Source organism: Balaenoptera borealis (genome assembly GCF_965194805.1).
Source record: "Balaenoptera borealis genome assembly, chromosome: X".
Lineage (NCBI taxonomy): Eukaryota > Metazoa > Chordata > Mammalia > Artiodactyla > Balaenopteridae > Balaenoptera > Balaenoptera borealis.
Window position 1 is genome coordinate 91,672,673 of NC_138881.1, and position 15,931 is coordinate 91,688,603.

The 15,931-nt window shown below is 42.6% G+C and overlaps 2 protein-coding genes across 13 annotated transcripts in view; one reads left to right on the plus strand and one right to left on the minus strand.

Moving 5' to 3' along the window:
• Positions 1–15,931, plus strand: part of LOC309620510 (NACHT, LRR and PYD domains-containing protein 12-like) — a 46,028-nt gene that overhangs the window by 17,657 nt on the left and 12,440 nt on the right. For 6 of the 12 annotated variants that reach the window (XM_082377072.1, XM_082377075.1, XM_082377071.1 and 3 more), the window contains 4 exons: positions 4,762–4,849; positions 5,890–5,934; positions 8,608–10,267; positions 12,246–12,335. In XM_082377072.1, the coding sequence (XP_082233198.1) occupies positions 4,780–4,849; positions 5,890–5,934; positions 8,608–10,267; positions 12,246–12,335 (1,865 nt within the window). In that variant the 5' untranslated portion in view covers positions 4,762–4,779. The remainder of the gene's footprint in view (positions 1–4,761; positions 4,850–5,889; positions 5,935–8,607; positions 10,268–12,245; positions 12,336–15,931) is intronic. The other 6 variants (XM_082377067.1, XM_082377077.1, XM_082377066.1 and 3 more) reach the window with 1 other exon arrangement.
• TEX13B (testis expressed 13B) lies at positions 14,176–15,624 on the minus strand. The gene is made up of 2 exons (XM_082377402.1): positions 15,085–15,624; positions 14,176–14,895 (listed from the first exon to the last, which is right to left on the minus strand). The coding sequence occupies exons 1-2, from the start codon at positions 15,541–15,543 to the stop codon at positions 14,224–14,226; spliced, it is 1,131 nt and encodes a 376-aa protein (XP_082233528.1). The 5' UTR covers positions 15,544–15,624; the 3' UTR covers positions 14,176–14,223.

The window sequence follows — 15,931 nt, forward strand, 5'->3', positions numbered from 1 at the left end:
ATGGACCTAGGGATTGTCATACTGAGTGAAGTAAGTCAGACAGAGAAAGACAAATATCATATGATATCACTTATATGTGGAATCTAAAAAAAGGGTACAAATGAACTTATCTACAAAACAGAAATAGAGTTACAGATGTAGAAAACAAACTTATGATTACCAGGGGTAAGGTGTGGGGGAGGGATAAATTGGAAGATTGGGATTGACATATACACACTACTATATATAAAATAGATAACTAATACGGACCTACTATATAGCACAGGGAACTCTACTCAATACTCTGTAATGGCCTATATGGAAAAAGAGTCTAAAAAGAGTGGATACCTAGAGGAGTGGGATAAGGAAGGTGGGAGGGAGATGCAAGAGGGAGGAGATATGGGGATATATGTATATGTATAGCTGATTCACTTTGTTATAAAGCAGAAGCTAACACACCATTGTAAAGCAATTATACTCCAGTAAAGATGTTAAAAAATTTTTAAAAAATAAAAAACTGGAAAAAATAAAAAAATAAAAAAGAGTGGATATATGTATATGTATAACTGATTCACTTTGCTGTACCCCTGAAACTAACACAACATTGTTAATCAACTGTACTCCAATAAAAATTAAAAAAAAACTAGTGCTGTGATGAACATAGGGTTGTTTATGTATTTTCTAATTAGTGTTTTCATTTTCTTCAGATAAATACCCATAAGTGGAATTGCTGGATTTTATGGTAGTTCTGTTTTTAATTTTTTGAGGAATCTCCATACTGTTTTCCATAGTGGCTGCACCAATTTACATTCTCACCAACAGTGCACAAGGGTTCCCTTTTCTCCATATCCTTGCGAACACTTGTTACTGTCTTTTTGATAATAGCCATTCTGACAGGTGTGAGGTGATATCTCATTGTGGTTTTCATTTGCATTTCCTTGATGATTAGTGCTATTGAGCATCTTTTCATATTCTTGTTGGCCATCAGTATGTCTTCTTTGGAAAAAAGGCTATTCAGTTCCTCTGCCCATTTTTTAATTGGGTTGTTTGTTTTTTTGATGTTGAGTTTTATGAGTTCTTTGTATATGTTTGACATTAACCCCCTATAGGATATATCATTTGCAAATATTGTCTCCCATTCAGCAGGTGGCCTTTTCATTTTGTTGATAGTTTCCTTCACTGTGTAAAAGCTTTTTAGTCTGATGTAGTCCCATTTGTTGATTCTTGCTCTTGTTTCTTTTGCCTGAGGAGACATATCCAAAAAAATATTGCTAAGACTGATATCAAAGAGTGTACTGCCTATGTTTTCTTCTAGAAGTTTTATGGTTTCAGGTCTTACATTTAAGTCTTCAATCTATTTTGAGTTTATTTTTGTATATGGTGTGAGAAAGTAGTCCAGTTGGATTCTTTTGAATGTAGTTGTCCAGTTTTCCCAACACCATTTATTGAAGAGGCTGTGTTTTCCCCATTGTTTATTTTTGCCTCCTTTGTTGTAGATTAATTGCCCATATAAATGTGGGTTCATTTCTGGGCTGTCTATTGTATTCCATTGATCTGTGTCTGTTTTTGTGCCCGTACCATACTATTTTGATTACTGTAGCTTTGTAGTATAGTTTGAGATCAGGTAGCATGATACTTTATGTTTTGGTTTTCTTTCTCAAGATTATTTTAGGTAATTGGGATCTTTTGTATTGCCACACAAATTTTAGAATATTTGTTCTGTGAAAAATGCCATTGGTATTTTGATAGGGATTGCAGTGAATCTGTAGATTGCCTTGGGTAAGATGGTCATTTTAACAATATTAATTTTTCCAATCCATGAGTGCAGTATATCTTTCCATCTCTTTGTGTCATCTTCAGTTTCATCAGTGTCTTATAGTTTTCTGAGTACACGTCTTTTATCTCCTTAGGTAGACTTATTCCCAGGTATTTTATTCTTTTTGATGCAACTGTGAATGGGATTGTTTTCTTAATTTCTCTTTCTGATAGTTTGTTGTTAGTGTTTCTGGTATAATTTCTATGTCAGAGTTCTTTAGTTGCAGGCAATAGAAATTGATTCTGAATAACTTAACTTGAGCAAAAATAGAGATTTTTGGAAGGATACTGGAGTTACTTGAAACTACATGGAGTGCTCAAAAACAAGGTTTCAGGGAGGTCAGGAACTAAGGAAGCTTGGGGCATTTGGGTATCAGAACCTCAGTCTCTATAGTCCCCACTCAGGTTTTAAAATTCAGGCACAGAGAATCTGATTATTCCATTAAGAGATATGGGATATCTTATCAAAACCAAGATCAATGAAAGAATGCTGGACAAACCAAACAGTAGTTACCAACAGAGGTAAGAAAAAGAGAGGTGTCAGCATCTAAGTGGAGATGCTGAGTAAGACTTTAGATGAATAAATCTGGATCTGAGAGAAGAGGGCTAGACTTAGGTAAACAATTAGGAGTTGTAAGGAATGATTGAAATCATGGACGACATCGTAGAGATTGCCTAGGAAGAGAGTGAGTGGCCATGTACCCCTCCAGCTCCATTACCTGAGGGCAGGAGTGCTTACTGGAGTAATTTGTAACTAGAGAATTTTTTTCTACTTTTTAGAGGACATGCTGTTCCTAGTGACTGGGAAAAGAACCCAGGATGTGGGAATATAACACTGTGCTGGGAACACTCTGTCTCATAAGAAGTTGTTATGTGGAGATTTTAATAGAATGTAACTTCTTTCTGTCAGTTATAATAAATGCCAACTTATTTTTCTCTAACATTATTTATATTGCACTTGGTCCTCTGCTAAGAGTTTTATGTGTGTCATCTTATTTAATCCTCACAACAAAATAATGAAGTAGTTATTATTATCACCATATTTTACAGATGGGTTACTGTAGTCTCAGGAGTTTAAGTAACTTTACTCGAAGTCATCTTGCTAGAAAGCAGTGGAAATGGAATTTAAGTAAGGTCTATCTGAGTTCAGACATTTTTACTCTCTATCAAATGATACAGCAATGCCAACATTAGCTATGGTTTAGGATTATTGAGCCCTTACTGTGTACCATGTAGTGTACTGAATACTTCATATGCATACTTCATTTAATCCTCATAATAACCTTTTAAGAAAGGTTGTGATCAACTGTTGTTATAAACTGTTGTTATCCCTATTTAATAGCTGAGGAATCTGAGGCTTAGAGATGTTAATTCCATGGTTGTCACATAGTAAGTGGTAGAGTCAGGGCCTGAACACATCTGTTTGATTCCAAAGCCTGTGTGTTTCACCAATACACTCTATCAAAAATAACTAATTCTTAGAACAGTGGCTCTTTTCCCTGGCTGTGTATTCGAATCACCTTGGGAACTTAAAAAAAAGTCAATGCCAAACCTCATCATCAAAGATTCTGATTTAATTGATCAGGAATGCAGACTAGGCACTGTATTATTTTTAAGATTTTATTCATTTATTCAATTTATTCAATGAACATTTAATGAATGTCTTCTCTATGTCAAACACTTTCTAGGCATTTACTCTCTAGCAAGATGTATTAGTTAGCTATTGCCACAACAATACATAACAACAACCACAAAATCTCAGTGGCATGAAAAGTTAAGAATTTATTAAGCACTTATTCTCACCGATCTGGAGGCCAGCTGGGACTCAGCTGATTAGGCAGGGTTCTGTTGGGCAACTCTGATTCGGGCTGGGGTGAGTCTATTTTTTTTGCTGCAGGACTATGAGTAAACTGGGGTGGCTCTACTGCATGTATTTCTCATCCTTGGACGAGTGGACTACCTGGGGCTTGTTTCTCTCATGGCTCATCTCATGCCAGTGGCAGAATCACAAGAGGGAGCATGTACAACTGTGCAAGCACATATCAGGCCCCTACTTGAGTCACATCTGTGTACACTCCATTACCCAGAGCAAGTTTCAAAGTTGAGCTCGAAGATAAGAGGTGGGAAAATAAGTTCCACTTCTTTGGTGTGGACCTGCCAAGTTCATGGCAAGGGCTGAGAATTGGGGCCAATAATTCAATTTAAGGGGGAAATACTGAAAGTGAATAATAAACCTAACTCATAAGAAAATAATCAAGTGTGTTAGAAATTGATAAGTAATATTGCAACAAAGAAAACAAATTCTGGAAGGTGGTGTGAAGGTAATTCTAATGTGCAACTGGGACTTAGGACCACTGATCTTACAATGTTCAACCTGGAAAGAAACCTGGGCTAACATTCTCTCCACCATTTTGAAAATAATAAAACAGATTCAGAAAGTAGAAGAATCTTACTCAAGGTCCATAGGTAGATAGTTATAGAAATGGAACTAGGGCTTGGATCTCCTGACTCTCTAGACTGTTTCTCTTATACCACAGTATTCTAATCTGTGGTCTTAGAATTCTCCCTTTACCAGTGGTACCAAATTGACTTGTGTTGTAGAAGGACACAGTCATTCTTTCTTATCTTGACCACAAACATTAGAGGTATACTGCCTAAATCCTATCCTTCCCTTAATAATGCATTTTAGAGCTCAATTTGACATTTCCCTTATTTGTACTCTTCAAAAGTCTGTGGACATTCTATCCTCTCTTTAGTTTTTTTTTTTTTTTTTTTCTCTTCAAGCTGAAGACTGTTGATTTTGGTCTATCTTCCTGTGATCTCCTAGTCCCAGCTAGCTCTCTACTTGGTTACTGGGCCTTCTCTCTTCCCCAGCTCTGTGATGCTTTGAGTAGTCTTTCTTGAGTTACTTTTTTACTCTGGGCTTCCACCAGGCCTTACAGTCATCATTTCTGTTTTGGGTTACAGTCTTCTTGATTTGCCAGGATGAACAGTCAAAAGAAACGAAAAGATATGGAACCTGCTTGCACCTGGAGCTTATTGTCTGAACAGAAAGGTGAGTAACTGAATGAGGTAAAAGGGTATAATCTAGGTAGTCTTGTTCATTCTCTTTCCCCTACTTCTCCTCATGGACTGTGGGATTTTTCTGAATCTTTAAAATTGTGTTGTATGTGTATAGGTATATGTATATTAAGGTATTACATGGATACAGAATTTACCCATTAATAATCTCTCCACAATTTTTGTGAAGAGGCATCTGGTGTCTATAATGTTTTCCATAGTCCCCAAAGCATCTATAATCATAAAAGACTCTTAAGTCTCTTCCTTTACTGTAACCACAGATTTTCACAGGAGACAGCACAAAAGAGTAAAGAGTGAAGATTTCTGGAGTCCTTCCCCATGTGGCTGATTCCTGAACTCCAAGGAATGTTTAGTTATGGGGAATAGAAACTGGTTATCTTCAACAGACCACTCACTTGCTGCCCATTTCTGTGACATTCTAATATCTGCCTCTCCATACTCTGCTTCCTCCCATACAGCTAGTCACAGCTCCCAACTATGTCTCACTCTTGCCTATAAAGGTGTGCAAGTACTAAAAACCTATAGGAACGTGAAGGGATGTGTGTGTGTGTGTGTGTGTGCATTTGAATGTAGGTCATTGTATATTTCTGTCGAATTAACATCAACAATGTCTTATTCTTTCTCATTAACAAGTTAGGCTCAACAGAAGCTCCAACAGAAGCAATAAGCTAACGTTCAAAGGAAAACAAAATACCAGAAACAGTCACTTCAAATAATGAATGCCCCTTTAAGTTCATGCCTAAAATTTTCCTTATTTATCATATAAATATAAATGTTTACACCCTAAATATATTTGTGTGGGAATTTCTTAGGTTTACTTCATGTTGGACATTAGCTATGAAATACCTTTTTGGTAAGTTAGAATAGATGTGAGGTGGCTTTCTTTCTTTGTTTTATTTCTGTTTGGGGAACAGCATGAATGGCTGTAACAGTGTGACTAAATTTCTGTGTATTTCATGTTTTGGTACAAAGGTGTATTTGCGATACTCTTAACCCCAGCTCTTCCTCCCACAGCTGCTTCAAGTTCTCTGGCTTCATTTTCATGGAAGGAGCTTACAGGTAGATGTCTTTTCTGATTTACTCTTTTTCTGTTTTGGGAATAGTGTCTCCCATGAACCCCACTCATCCCCACTCCTCTCCCATTTCTTCCCCCATATTCACTGAGCAACAATCAATGGTTTTTTTGGTAATATTCATGAAGTCCCAAACTGTCATAACAAATAGGACTTTTATATCATTTAGAATAGATATTCAAATACTAGGAGGACCTCTGATGATGGTAGTCAAGCACCAGATGTACAGGACTTTATGGATAGAATAGATCAGTCTGCTTCTGGAATGATCTAGATTGAGGTCAACAAATTACAGCTAGTGGGCCAAATCCAGCCAGCTGCCTGTTTTTGTAAATAAACTTTTACTGGAACCATCCATGCCCATTCATTTACATATTGTCTAGGGCTGCTTTCACGCTAATATGGCAGAGTTGAGTAAAGGTATACCTTGTTTTATTGCGCTTCATTTTATTGTACTTCACAGATATTGTGATTCTTTACAAATTGAAGATTTGTGGCAACCCTGTGTTGCCAGATGATGATTAGCATTTTTTTTTGCGATAAAGTACTTTTTAATTAAGGTATGTACATTGTTTTTTAGATATAATGCTCTTGCACACCTAATAGACTACAGTACAGTTAGTGTAAGTGTAACTTTTATATGCACTAGGAAACCAAAAAGTTTGTGTGACTTGCTTTATTGCAATATTCGCTTTATTGCAGTGGTCTGGAACTAAACCCGCAATATCTCCAAGGTATGCCTGTAATTGCAGCAGAGACCTAAAAGCCTAATCTGTTTATGGAACTTTACAGAAAAAGTTTGCAAACACTTATCTAGATCAGCATTCCCCAACCTGCATTCTACAGAATACTATTCTCCAGGAGTTAATAATTTTGCTTTTAAAAAAGGGTTCTGTAGTCATTTAAGTCCAGAAAATACTGGATTAAACAAAGTTAAGCAGTCCGTTTTTTTTTTTAACTGTTGATTCGCTCAGAGCCTTTCATATGCTAATATGTATTGAGAAACTCTAAAATGGGATAGAAGGTGCATTCCCCTTACCTTATTTGACCACTGGACACCTTTTTCACAGCTCTCCTATTAATATCTTGCAAAAATGTTACACGAGAAACTTATTTGGAAAATACTAGCTTAGATATTCACTTAACAGAAGTTTGAACTTGATAACTGACTCCTTGGATTATTTTTTCTAGTTGCAGAAAGTGAAAAACTACATAGTATAGTATTTAAGCATATAGGCCATGGCTTCAGACAAACCTGAGTTTTAATTGAAGTCTCTGCCATTTACTAGCTGTCGAACCTTGGACAAGTTACCCAATGCTATAAGCAGGACTGACTACATATTTATGGGGTATGGTGCAAAATGAAAAGACAGGATTCCTTGTTCAAAAATTATTAAGAATTTCAAGATAGGAACAGCAGAGCATTACACCAAGTATAGATCCTCTGAGCACGAGGCCTAAGCACAGATTGCACACCTATGAATGTATAACCCTGGTTATAAGTTTTCAGTTTCCTCAACTATAAAATCTGGATAATACCTACTTCATGGGATTATTATGATGATTAAATTTAAAAAAAATGTATGTAAAGGGCCTAGTACAGTATCTGACACAGAATAGGCATAATAAATGGCTTGTTTTTAATTCAAAAGCAAGCATTTGTAGCCATTTTCAATAAATATTGAGTGTCTACCATGTTCCAGGTACCAGCTAGGTACTTAGGGTACTATGATGAAAAAGACAGACAAGGTCCCTGTTTTCATGTAGGTTAGTGGGAAAGACAGATAATGAAAAAAATAAACAAGACAATTGTAAATTGTGCTAAGTGCTATAAAGGGAAAACAGGGTCCTGGGAGAGGGTATAGTAGAGAGGATCTGCTTTAAACTGGGTGGTCAGGGAAGTCTTCTTCTAGGAAGTAATGTTTAAGGTCTGAAGGATGAGAAGGGGATCTCCATGGGAAGAGCAGGAAGAAGTGTGTTCCAGGCAGAGAGAATAGCTGGTGGAAAGGCCTGGAAGTGGGAAAGAACATGGCATTTGTGAGGAACTAAAAGTAAGCCGGTGTGGCTTTAGTATAGGGACTGAGAAGGAGAGTGATATAAAAGGCTGGGGAGTGAAGGTAGATAGGGCCCAGATCGTAGCAGACCTTGTAGGATGAGGTAAGGATTTTGGATTTTATATCAAGTGCAATGAAAAGCTCTTGAAAAGTTTTGGGCCATGGCAGTGACGTGATGTAATTGATAGTTTTAGAAGATCACGTTGGCTGCTTGTGTGGAGAGGAGCCACAGAGGCTGTTTCAGCAGTCCAGGAAAGAGTTGATTGATAGTGCCTTGTACTTGGGTGGTATTTGAGGTTGTAGTGGCAAATAAATGGATTGGAGGCTTATTTTGGAGATATAAATGATAGGCCTTGCTAAATGGATGTGGAGGATTCAAGGGAAAAAAAAGAAGTAATGAATCCTAACATTTTTCTGAGCCCTGAGGAGGGTTTTTTTGGGGGGGCGGGCAGTGGAATAGAAATCAAGAGCTCAGATGCGTGAAGTTTGAGGAGCCTTTGAAACATCTGAGTAGAGATGGTGGTGATGGTAGTATTAGTTATAGTTGTTGTTTGTATTGTTGTCTAGGATTCTGTGATTACTGACTCTTGGTGTCACCCCATTAGATTACAGGAAAGTATTTAGAAAACATCTAAAAGAAAAATACCTAAAAAAAGGAATTGACAAATGTTATCACCATGGCAAGCATATAGAGTCACGACTGCTTGTTGTAAAAGAACACTGTATATCAGAAAAGCCACCATGCGGAATTCCTCAACAAAATAATTTTATTGAGATGGAACATATATTTGATCCTGATGAAGAGGGCTCCAGCTTATCCCAAACTGTGGTGCTTCAGGGATGTGCTGGGATTGGGAAAACAGCTGTGGTGCATAAGTTCATGTTTGACTGGGCAGCAGGAATGGTTACTCCAGGCAGATTTGACTATCTCATCTATGTAAACTGCAGAGAAATAAGCCGTTTTGCTAACCTTAGTGCTGCTGACCTGATCACTAACACTTTTCAAGATATAGACGGACCAATCCTGGACGTTATTCTTGTATATCCAGAGAAGCTTCTGTTCATTCTTGATGGATTTCCTGAGCTTCAGTACCCTGTAGGTGACCAGGAAGAGGATCTTAGTGCCAATCCCCTGGAGAGGAAGCCAGTAGAGACCCTCTTATGTAGTTTCGTGAGGAAAAAACTGTTTCCTGAATCCTCCCTCCTGATAACTGCCCGGCCTACAGCCATGAAGAAGCTTCACTCTCTGTTAAAACAAGCTACCCAGGCAGAGATCCTGTGGTTTACAGATGCTGAAAAGAGAGCATATTTCTTGAGTCAGTTTTCAGGTGCTAATGCTGCAATGAGAGTTTTTTATGGTCTGCGAGAAAATGAAGGCCTTGACATTATGTCTTCTCTTCCCATCATCTCCTGGATGATCTGCAGTGTCCTGCAGTCACAGGGAGATGGTGACAGGACTCTTATGAGATCACTTCAAACCATGACTGATGTGTATCTGTTCTACTTTTCCAAGTGCCTCAAAACCCTTACAGGCATCTCGGTGTGGAAGGGACAGAGTTGCCTGTGGGGCCTTTGCTCTTTGGCTGCAGAGGGACTGCAGAACCAGCAGGTCCTGTTTGAAATCAGTGACCTCAGAAGACATGGGATAGGAGTGTATGATACCAACTGCACTTTTCTCAATCACTTTTTGAAAAAAGTTGAAGGAGGTGTCAGTGTCTATACTTTCCTTCACTTCAGTTTCCAAGAGTTCCTGACTGCTGTGTTCTATGCCCTGAAGAATGACAGCAGCTGGATGTTTTTTGATCAAGTGGGGAAAACGTGGCAAGAAATATTCCAACAATATGGAAAAGGGTTTTCATCATTAACAATACAGTTCTTATTTGGCCTCTTACATAAAGGAAAGGGAAAGTCTGTGGAAACTACCTTTGGGAGAAAAGTCTCTCCAGGACTTCGAGAGGAGTTATTGAAGTGGACTGAGAAAGAAATAAAGGATAAATCTTCTAGGTTACAGATTGAGCCAATGGACTTGTTTCACTGTTTGTATGAGATTCAGGAAGAAGAATATGCAAAAAGGATAATTGATGATTTAGGGTCAATTATACTGCTTCAACCTACCTATACAAAAATGGACATTCTGGCTATGTCATTCTGTGTAAAAAGCAGTCATAGTCACCTGTCAGTGTCTCTGAAGTGTCAGCACCTACTTGGATTTGAGGAGGAAGATCGAGCTTCAGCATTCATGCCACCAACCTTGACACTTAATCAGTGAGTATACTAATGTCTTTTCACCAGTGTTTTGGCCTACAGAAATGATGGGCCTTCTTGTTTATTTCAAGTATTCAGGCACATAATCATTTCTAGCATTGTCAATAAATAAATTGAATTATCTCTGCTTTCCATATTGTATGTCAATCAACACAATAAGGATTTATTGAGTATCTATCACATATTGAACACTGGCCAAGGTAGACACTGAGGGAAAGCTGACATTTGTGAGAACTTAACTATGTGCCAGGCACTGTGCTAGCCACTGTAAGTGTGTGTATGTGAGTGTGTGTGTCTATTAGTCTTCACTGTCTCTCTGTGAAGGTGCTTGATAATTATAAAAAGTTATGAGCGTATAAATCATTAAGATTATCATTGAAGACTCTGCTATTTTGGTGTTGATGACTATTCTGGAAAAGGTTGTAAACTTAATGTTCAATTGGTCCTCACTCTTCTCTACATATACTTCATCAGTGAGGCCTCAAAGAGCTCCAGGTTGGTAAGGGACAGAGCTGCACTCCTGTGTATATTGCTATAAAGCCTGGGTTCTTTCTGCTAGACTCACACCTACATGGAGAGTTGAGAGCTGGAGTTCAAAGAGGCTTAGGTAAACCACTTACACAGTATGTACTCTGTATACTACAAAATACAGCTCTACTGACTTACTAAAGCAGCCAAGAAGACTTATACCTGCATTGTCTGGAAAATGCCACTGGTCATAAGTCTGTTCTCAGTACTCAGGTTAATATGGACAGTGCCTCTCATTTAGTTGTGGGGCCAGGGGAGGGGTAGGGGACCTTGAGAAGGAGACAGGAGTGGGCAGAATGCTCAACTTGGGAAGTGAGTTAACCCGAGTCTTTTCTCTGGTAATTGTTAGTTCCTCAGTGGGCAGTAGCATACAGGTGGAATTGAGCATGGCATAGGTGTGTTTGTGGAAAGTGAGGTGCAGCAAGACTTTGGGACCAGAGGGGAAGGGGTATGAGAAGTTACGTGGACTTGGAATTACGAAGCACTTTGGCTACAGTGTCTTCATGAATTCATGACAGCTTCAATCCAACTGTATATTATAAAGTAAAATAATGGACAATATACATTGAGAGATTTTAAGCACTGATGGAAACACAAAGGGGCTTCTAGTTCATTTTGGGTTTCCAGAAAATCAGCCTTAGATGGAGTCCCCATCCTTCAACCCCATTGCTTTCATCAGAAGGCTTAAATTCTTTTCAAAGTTTAACCCCCCCCCCAAAAAAAAACCCACAAAAACACCCACTTTTCCCAAGCGTGTTGACTAAGTGAGAGTTTACTGCAGTTGATCCTTGAACAACAAAGATTTGAACCGCACAGGTCCACTTACATGGGGATTTTTTTCAATAAATGTGTACTACAGTACTATAGGATTGAGGTTGGTTGAATCCTCGGATGCAGAACCTCCGATATGGAGGGATAGAGAGGGCTCACTGTGAAGTTTTACGTGGATTTTCAACTGTGGGGGTGTTGGTACCCCTAACCCCCATATTGTTCAAAGGTCAACTGTATTGAACTTTCCTAGTTCTCAATTATTGTCGTTAATTCTTCTATTAGTACTGACAACCAAGAATCAGTTACAGTGTACAGATAGCTTGGGCAAGTCACTTGACCTCTCTGAGCATCTGCAAAATGGTGATTACAATACCTGTCATTGGATTAAGGACCAGATAAGATAAATTCTGTGTGTAAAGTGTTTACCTCGGTGCCTGGCATACAATACCATGGCTTTGGCTTTGGAGTCAGACAGACCTGAGTACTGACCTTCATTCTGTTCCTATGTGACCTTGGGCAAATTACCTTTTTGTGCCTTAATTTCCGTATCTGCAAAATGGGGTAATACCTCCTAAGGTTTTTGTAAATTAGTACTAAGATGGCAACAGAAGCCAAAATAAGCCTTTTACTTAAAATTTTGTTTTTAATCATTTTATTTTTGCTTTCTCATCTCTTTTAGGCCCTTCCAGCTGCATAATTTGCCAGTCTCTCCACTACACTTGCTCTGCCAAGCACTGCGTAACCCATACTGTAAAGTCAAAGACCTGAAGTAAGTTGAACTTTGCTTTAAACTCTTAGGTATTTGCAGGTAAAGACTGGGTTGCTAGAAATTACACTCCCAGCTGATGAAAAGATAACGCTACAAGCCTAGAAGGGGTAAGGGAGTCAGGCAGCGATCCCTGCCAACCCCTCCTGCCTCTTCTCCTTTTGTATGTGCTGTTTTTGCTGTAGCAAGTGGGTGTCAGGCTGTAAAACCCAAGAGTTTGTGTCTGATGCCCGTCCTGGCCCTACCCCACTCCCCTGCCTTTTCCTTCCAGACTCCCATTGTCTTTCCCCTTGGTTTCCTTTTCTCTCCCTCCGTTCCCCACCCCCATCCTCCTCCGCAATTATTCCCCCAAGTGCCACTGCTCTGAAGCGCCCACCCCCCACCTGGACCTTACATCCTCGCTCACTCTCAGGTGTCTTGTCTGCTTGTCTGTCCACATCGTACACACACAGACAGGAGCCTGCTTGGTTTCCCACCTCCTCGCCACACAGATCGGTGTCTGCTTTCCTTCCCTTCTGCCCCAGAGGAAGAGGTAGCCTTTCCAAACTCACCCGAGCCAGTAAATTCACTTCCTTTTATTTTTTGTATTTTTGTGAGCATTTATTTTACTTTACACAACACCAAAGTATATAAAGACATAAAAGCCCTCCATCCCACTGCCCCGTACCCCTCCCCACCCCATACCCCGACTCCTGCTTCCCCACTGGGGGCTGGGGAGGCTTCTCCTGTCATGGGGCTGAACGACCATAGCAGTCCTCGTCTGCAGCTCGTGCTGGCGTCCTCTGTATGCAGCCCTGAAGGATTCCTCTAGGGGTGGCCCTGTTGTAAGCCCGGGGTTAACCCCAGGCCTGTTTTGTTTCTCATGATATAACTCGCTCAGAACATGAATGAGCTTCCTGACCAGTTCATTGCTGGAGACTTGGGATGCAGGAATCCCCACTCACTACCCATCACTCCCTGATGCACCGCCCCTGCCAGTTCCGACATTTTCTTTGATGGTTTGTGGTTTGCAACTGCTCTTCTGGTGTAAATTTCTGGCTTGGCAATAATCTGGTTGCCCAGACCAAGGACCCTCTCAAGTTAGCTTAAAGAAAAAAGGATCTGTGTAAAGTGGATTTTCACTGAGCACAACTGCAGGAAGTGAAAAGTGGTCGGGCTGCCACTCTGCACGTCTGGGGTCACGGGATCAACTCCTCTCTGCTTCTCTGTCTCTCTGCTCCCTGGGGCCTCAGACTGTGATTCTCTAAAGGGCACTGGGCCTTTGTAAAGCACGCGGTTCTGTTCCCCCACATCCAAGGCCAGGCCTCAGCTGTGGCCTCGGTGTCCATGACTCCGACCTTGCCCCCGACTCCCAATGACCCACTGCTTCATTGCCCGACACCATCCTGGCTATGAAATCTGCCTCTCTGTTCAGATTCTCTAGTGTGAGGATCTGTTTGGCTCAGGATGGGTCAAATGTCCACTCCTGATCCAGTCATCTACAGTCTAGTTTCAGGGGTGGGGGGGAAGCAGAGACGGGGGTGTTATATACTGTCTGCCCAGGTCCACCAGATGCTAGAGTTGGGGGGAGACACACACAGAAGCGGCAGTAGTTCTGGGGTGTCGAGTACTAGTGCTCTGGAACACAAAGAGGGTCATTAAAACACGTCTGTCTCTCTAGGTCTCTCTCCCCCTAAGCCCCCAATCTACAACTTCCCCAGCCACCACCCCATACCCTACCTTCCACCCCATTTCCCCTCCTCTCTCACAGCTCCCTTGCCCCATTCACCCACCCACCCACCCTTTCATTCCCCCCTCCCAAGCCCTCCCCCGCCCCTCCCCCTCCCACTGAAAACGGATTTCCCATCAGGGTACATTTCTATTCTGTTTCACATTTCTGAATTCAAAGGTTTTATAGCCAGATTCCCCTCCCACAGTGGAAGCAAGTTTTCTGCCTTGAAAAATTCACTTTACACCAAGGGCAGCCCGTTGGCCTTCGAAGTACTGGAGGTGTCCCCTGCTGGTGGGAATCAGAGTCCCTCCCGTCTCTTTGTGGTTCTTGAGGGCCCATTCCCTGGCCCCCCACATCAGACCGCAGGCTAGAATCAGAGGGCCCCCAGCGGGGAGACCTCTGAGATGGAGCTCCTGCTGTGAACGGCGCTGCTGGTGGGGATGGTGTGGGTGCGTCTGGGAAGGGGAATAAGGGGCGTGAGTGTGAGGATGGGAATGAGGCAGGGAGCTGGACAGGAGGGGGTTCCTGTGAGGCTGTGGACCCGGACTTTGCTATCCCATATAAATAAAGCATGGGTGGGCCCACGGACCTGAGATCTCCCTCCCTCTGCCCACCAGAGGTGTAAATTTTCTGGTTCCCAACTCCGGGAAGCTGCATAAGGTCTCCGCGCAGCTCCTCTGCTCCCTCGGCAGCTTCTGACCCTTCCACACCCTTCTGTCTTCCTCCACCTCCTGTGGCTCCAGAAGCGGCTGCAGTAGGAGCAGTGGCCCCTGCCTCCTCTTCCTCCTCACCTGCTCCTTCTGCCCCGGTCCCACTGGCAGTGGCCAGGCCTGGTCCCTTTGCAACCAGCTCCTGGAAAGAAGTGAGCAGATCTGACACCTGTTCTGGGGGCGGGGGGGGGGGGGTGGTGGTGGCGGAGGTGGCGGAGCAGCGAACGGGACTGGGGGCGGGGGGGGGGAGTGTGGGGGGGGCGGGGGAGCGGCGAACGGGACTGGGGGCGGGTCCCGGGACGGGCCAGGGACCAAGTCAGAGTAATCTTACTGCCTGCGCCAGCTTCCACTTCAGGAGGTCCCGCTCTCTCTGCACCTCCGCCAGCCTGGCATGGGCTAGCTGCAGCAGGAAGGCCGCCTCCTTGCGCTCCACCTCCTGCTGTGCCTTGAGCAACTTCAGGTCTGAGACCAAGGCCTCCGCGGCCGACCTGTGCAGTTCGGTTAAGTCTTGCAGCCACTGCACCTTGTGCGTGTAAAACTGGCTCTGCCTGTGGGCAAAGCGCACGCCCAGGGCCAGGCTGCCCCAGACACAGACCTCTTTGGCCTCGCTGGGCACCTGACGATCCTCCAGTGTGGCCCGGAGCTTGTCCTCCACCTCCGCCCAGGACAAGTGTATATTCTTGAGATAGAACGCAGAGCCTTTCTCGTGCCTGCTCATCCTCTCGTTGATGAAGGCCACCACCATGTCATGCTGGAACCCATTACTGGGGTCCTCGGGTTTCAAGGCCATGATGGCTGAGGGCCTTTGGGGCTTGGCTGGCCCTGCGGGGATGAATCAACCAGTTGTCCCCTCCCCCTCCGTCTCCTCATCTCCGCTTGCTTCCCCCCTCCCCCCCTCGTAAAGAGCTCTCCCCCCGACTGGCTTGCGCTGCCCCAGGACACCTCCTGCCAAGCCTCACCTTCTGGCCAGCGCGGGTGCAGGCCGAAAACACGGGCCTACCACGCTTAAAGAGAGGGTAACCGCTCTCTCTTTCTCCCCGAGGGCTCCGAGGAAAGAAAGCCTCGCGTTACCACTCCCCGCTTTTACCGTTGGACTGTTCCAACCTCCAGAAACAGCGGGGGTGGGTGGGGTGCGTGAGGAAGATTCCCGCCCCCCGCCCCCGACATAAGGGAACTCC

Excerpts from the sequence above, each read along its gene's own strand:
- TEX13B (XM_082377402.1), bottom strand. The coding sequence starts at position 15,543 with ATGGCCTTGAAACCCGAGGACCCCAGTAATGGGTTCCAGCATGACATG. Across the intron at positions 14,896-15,084 it reads AGTGGAAGCTGGCGCAGGCA|GAGCTGGTTGCAAAGGGACC; the intron begins GTAAGATTACTC and ends ACTTCTTTCCAG.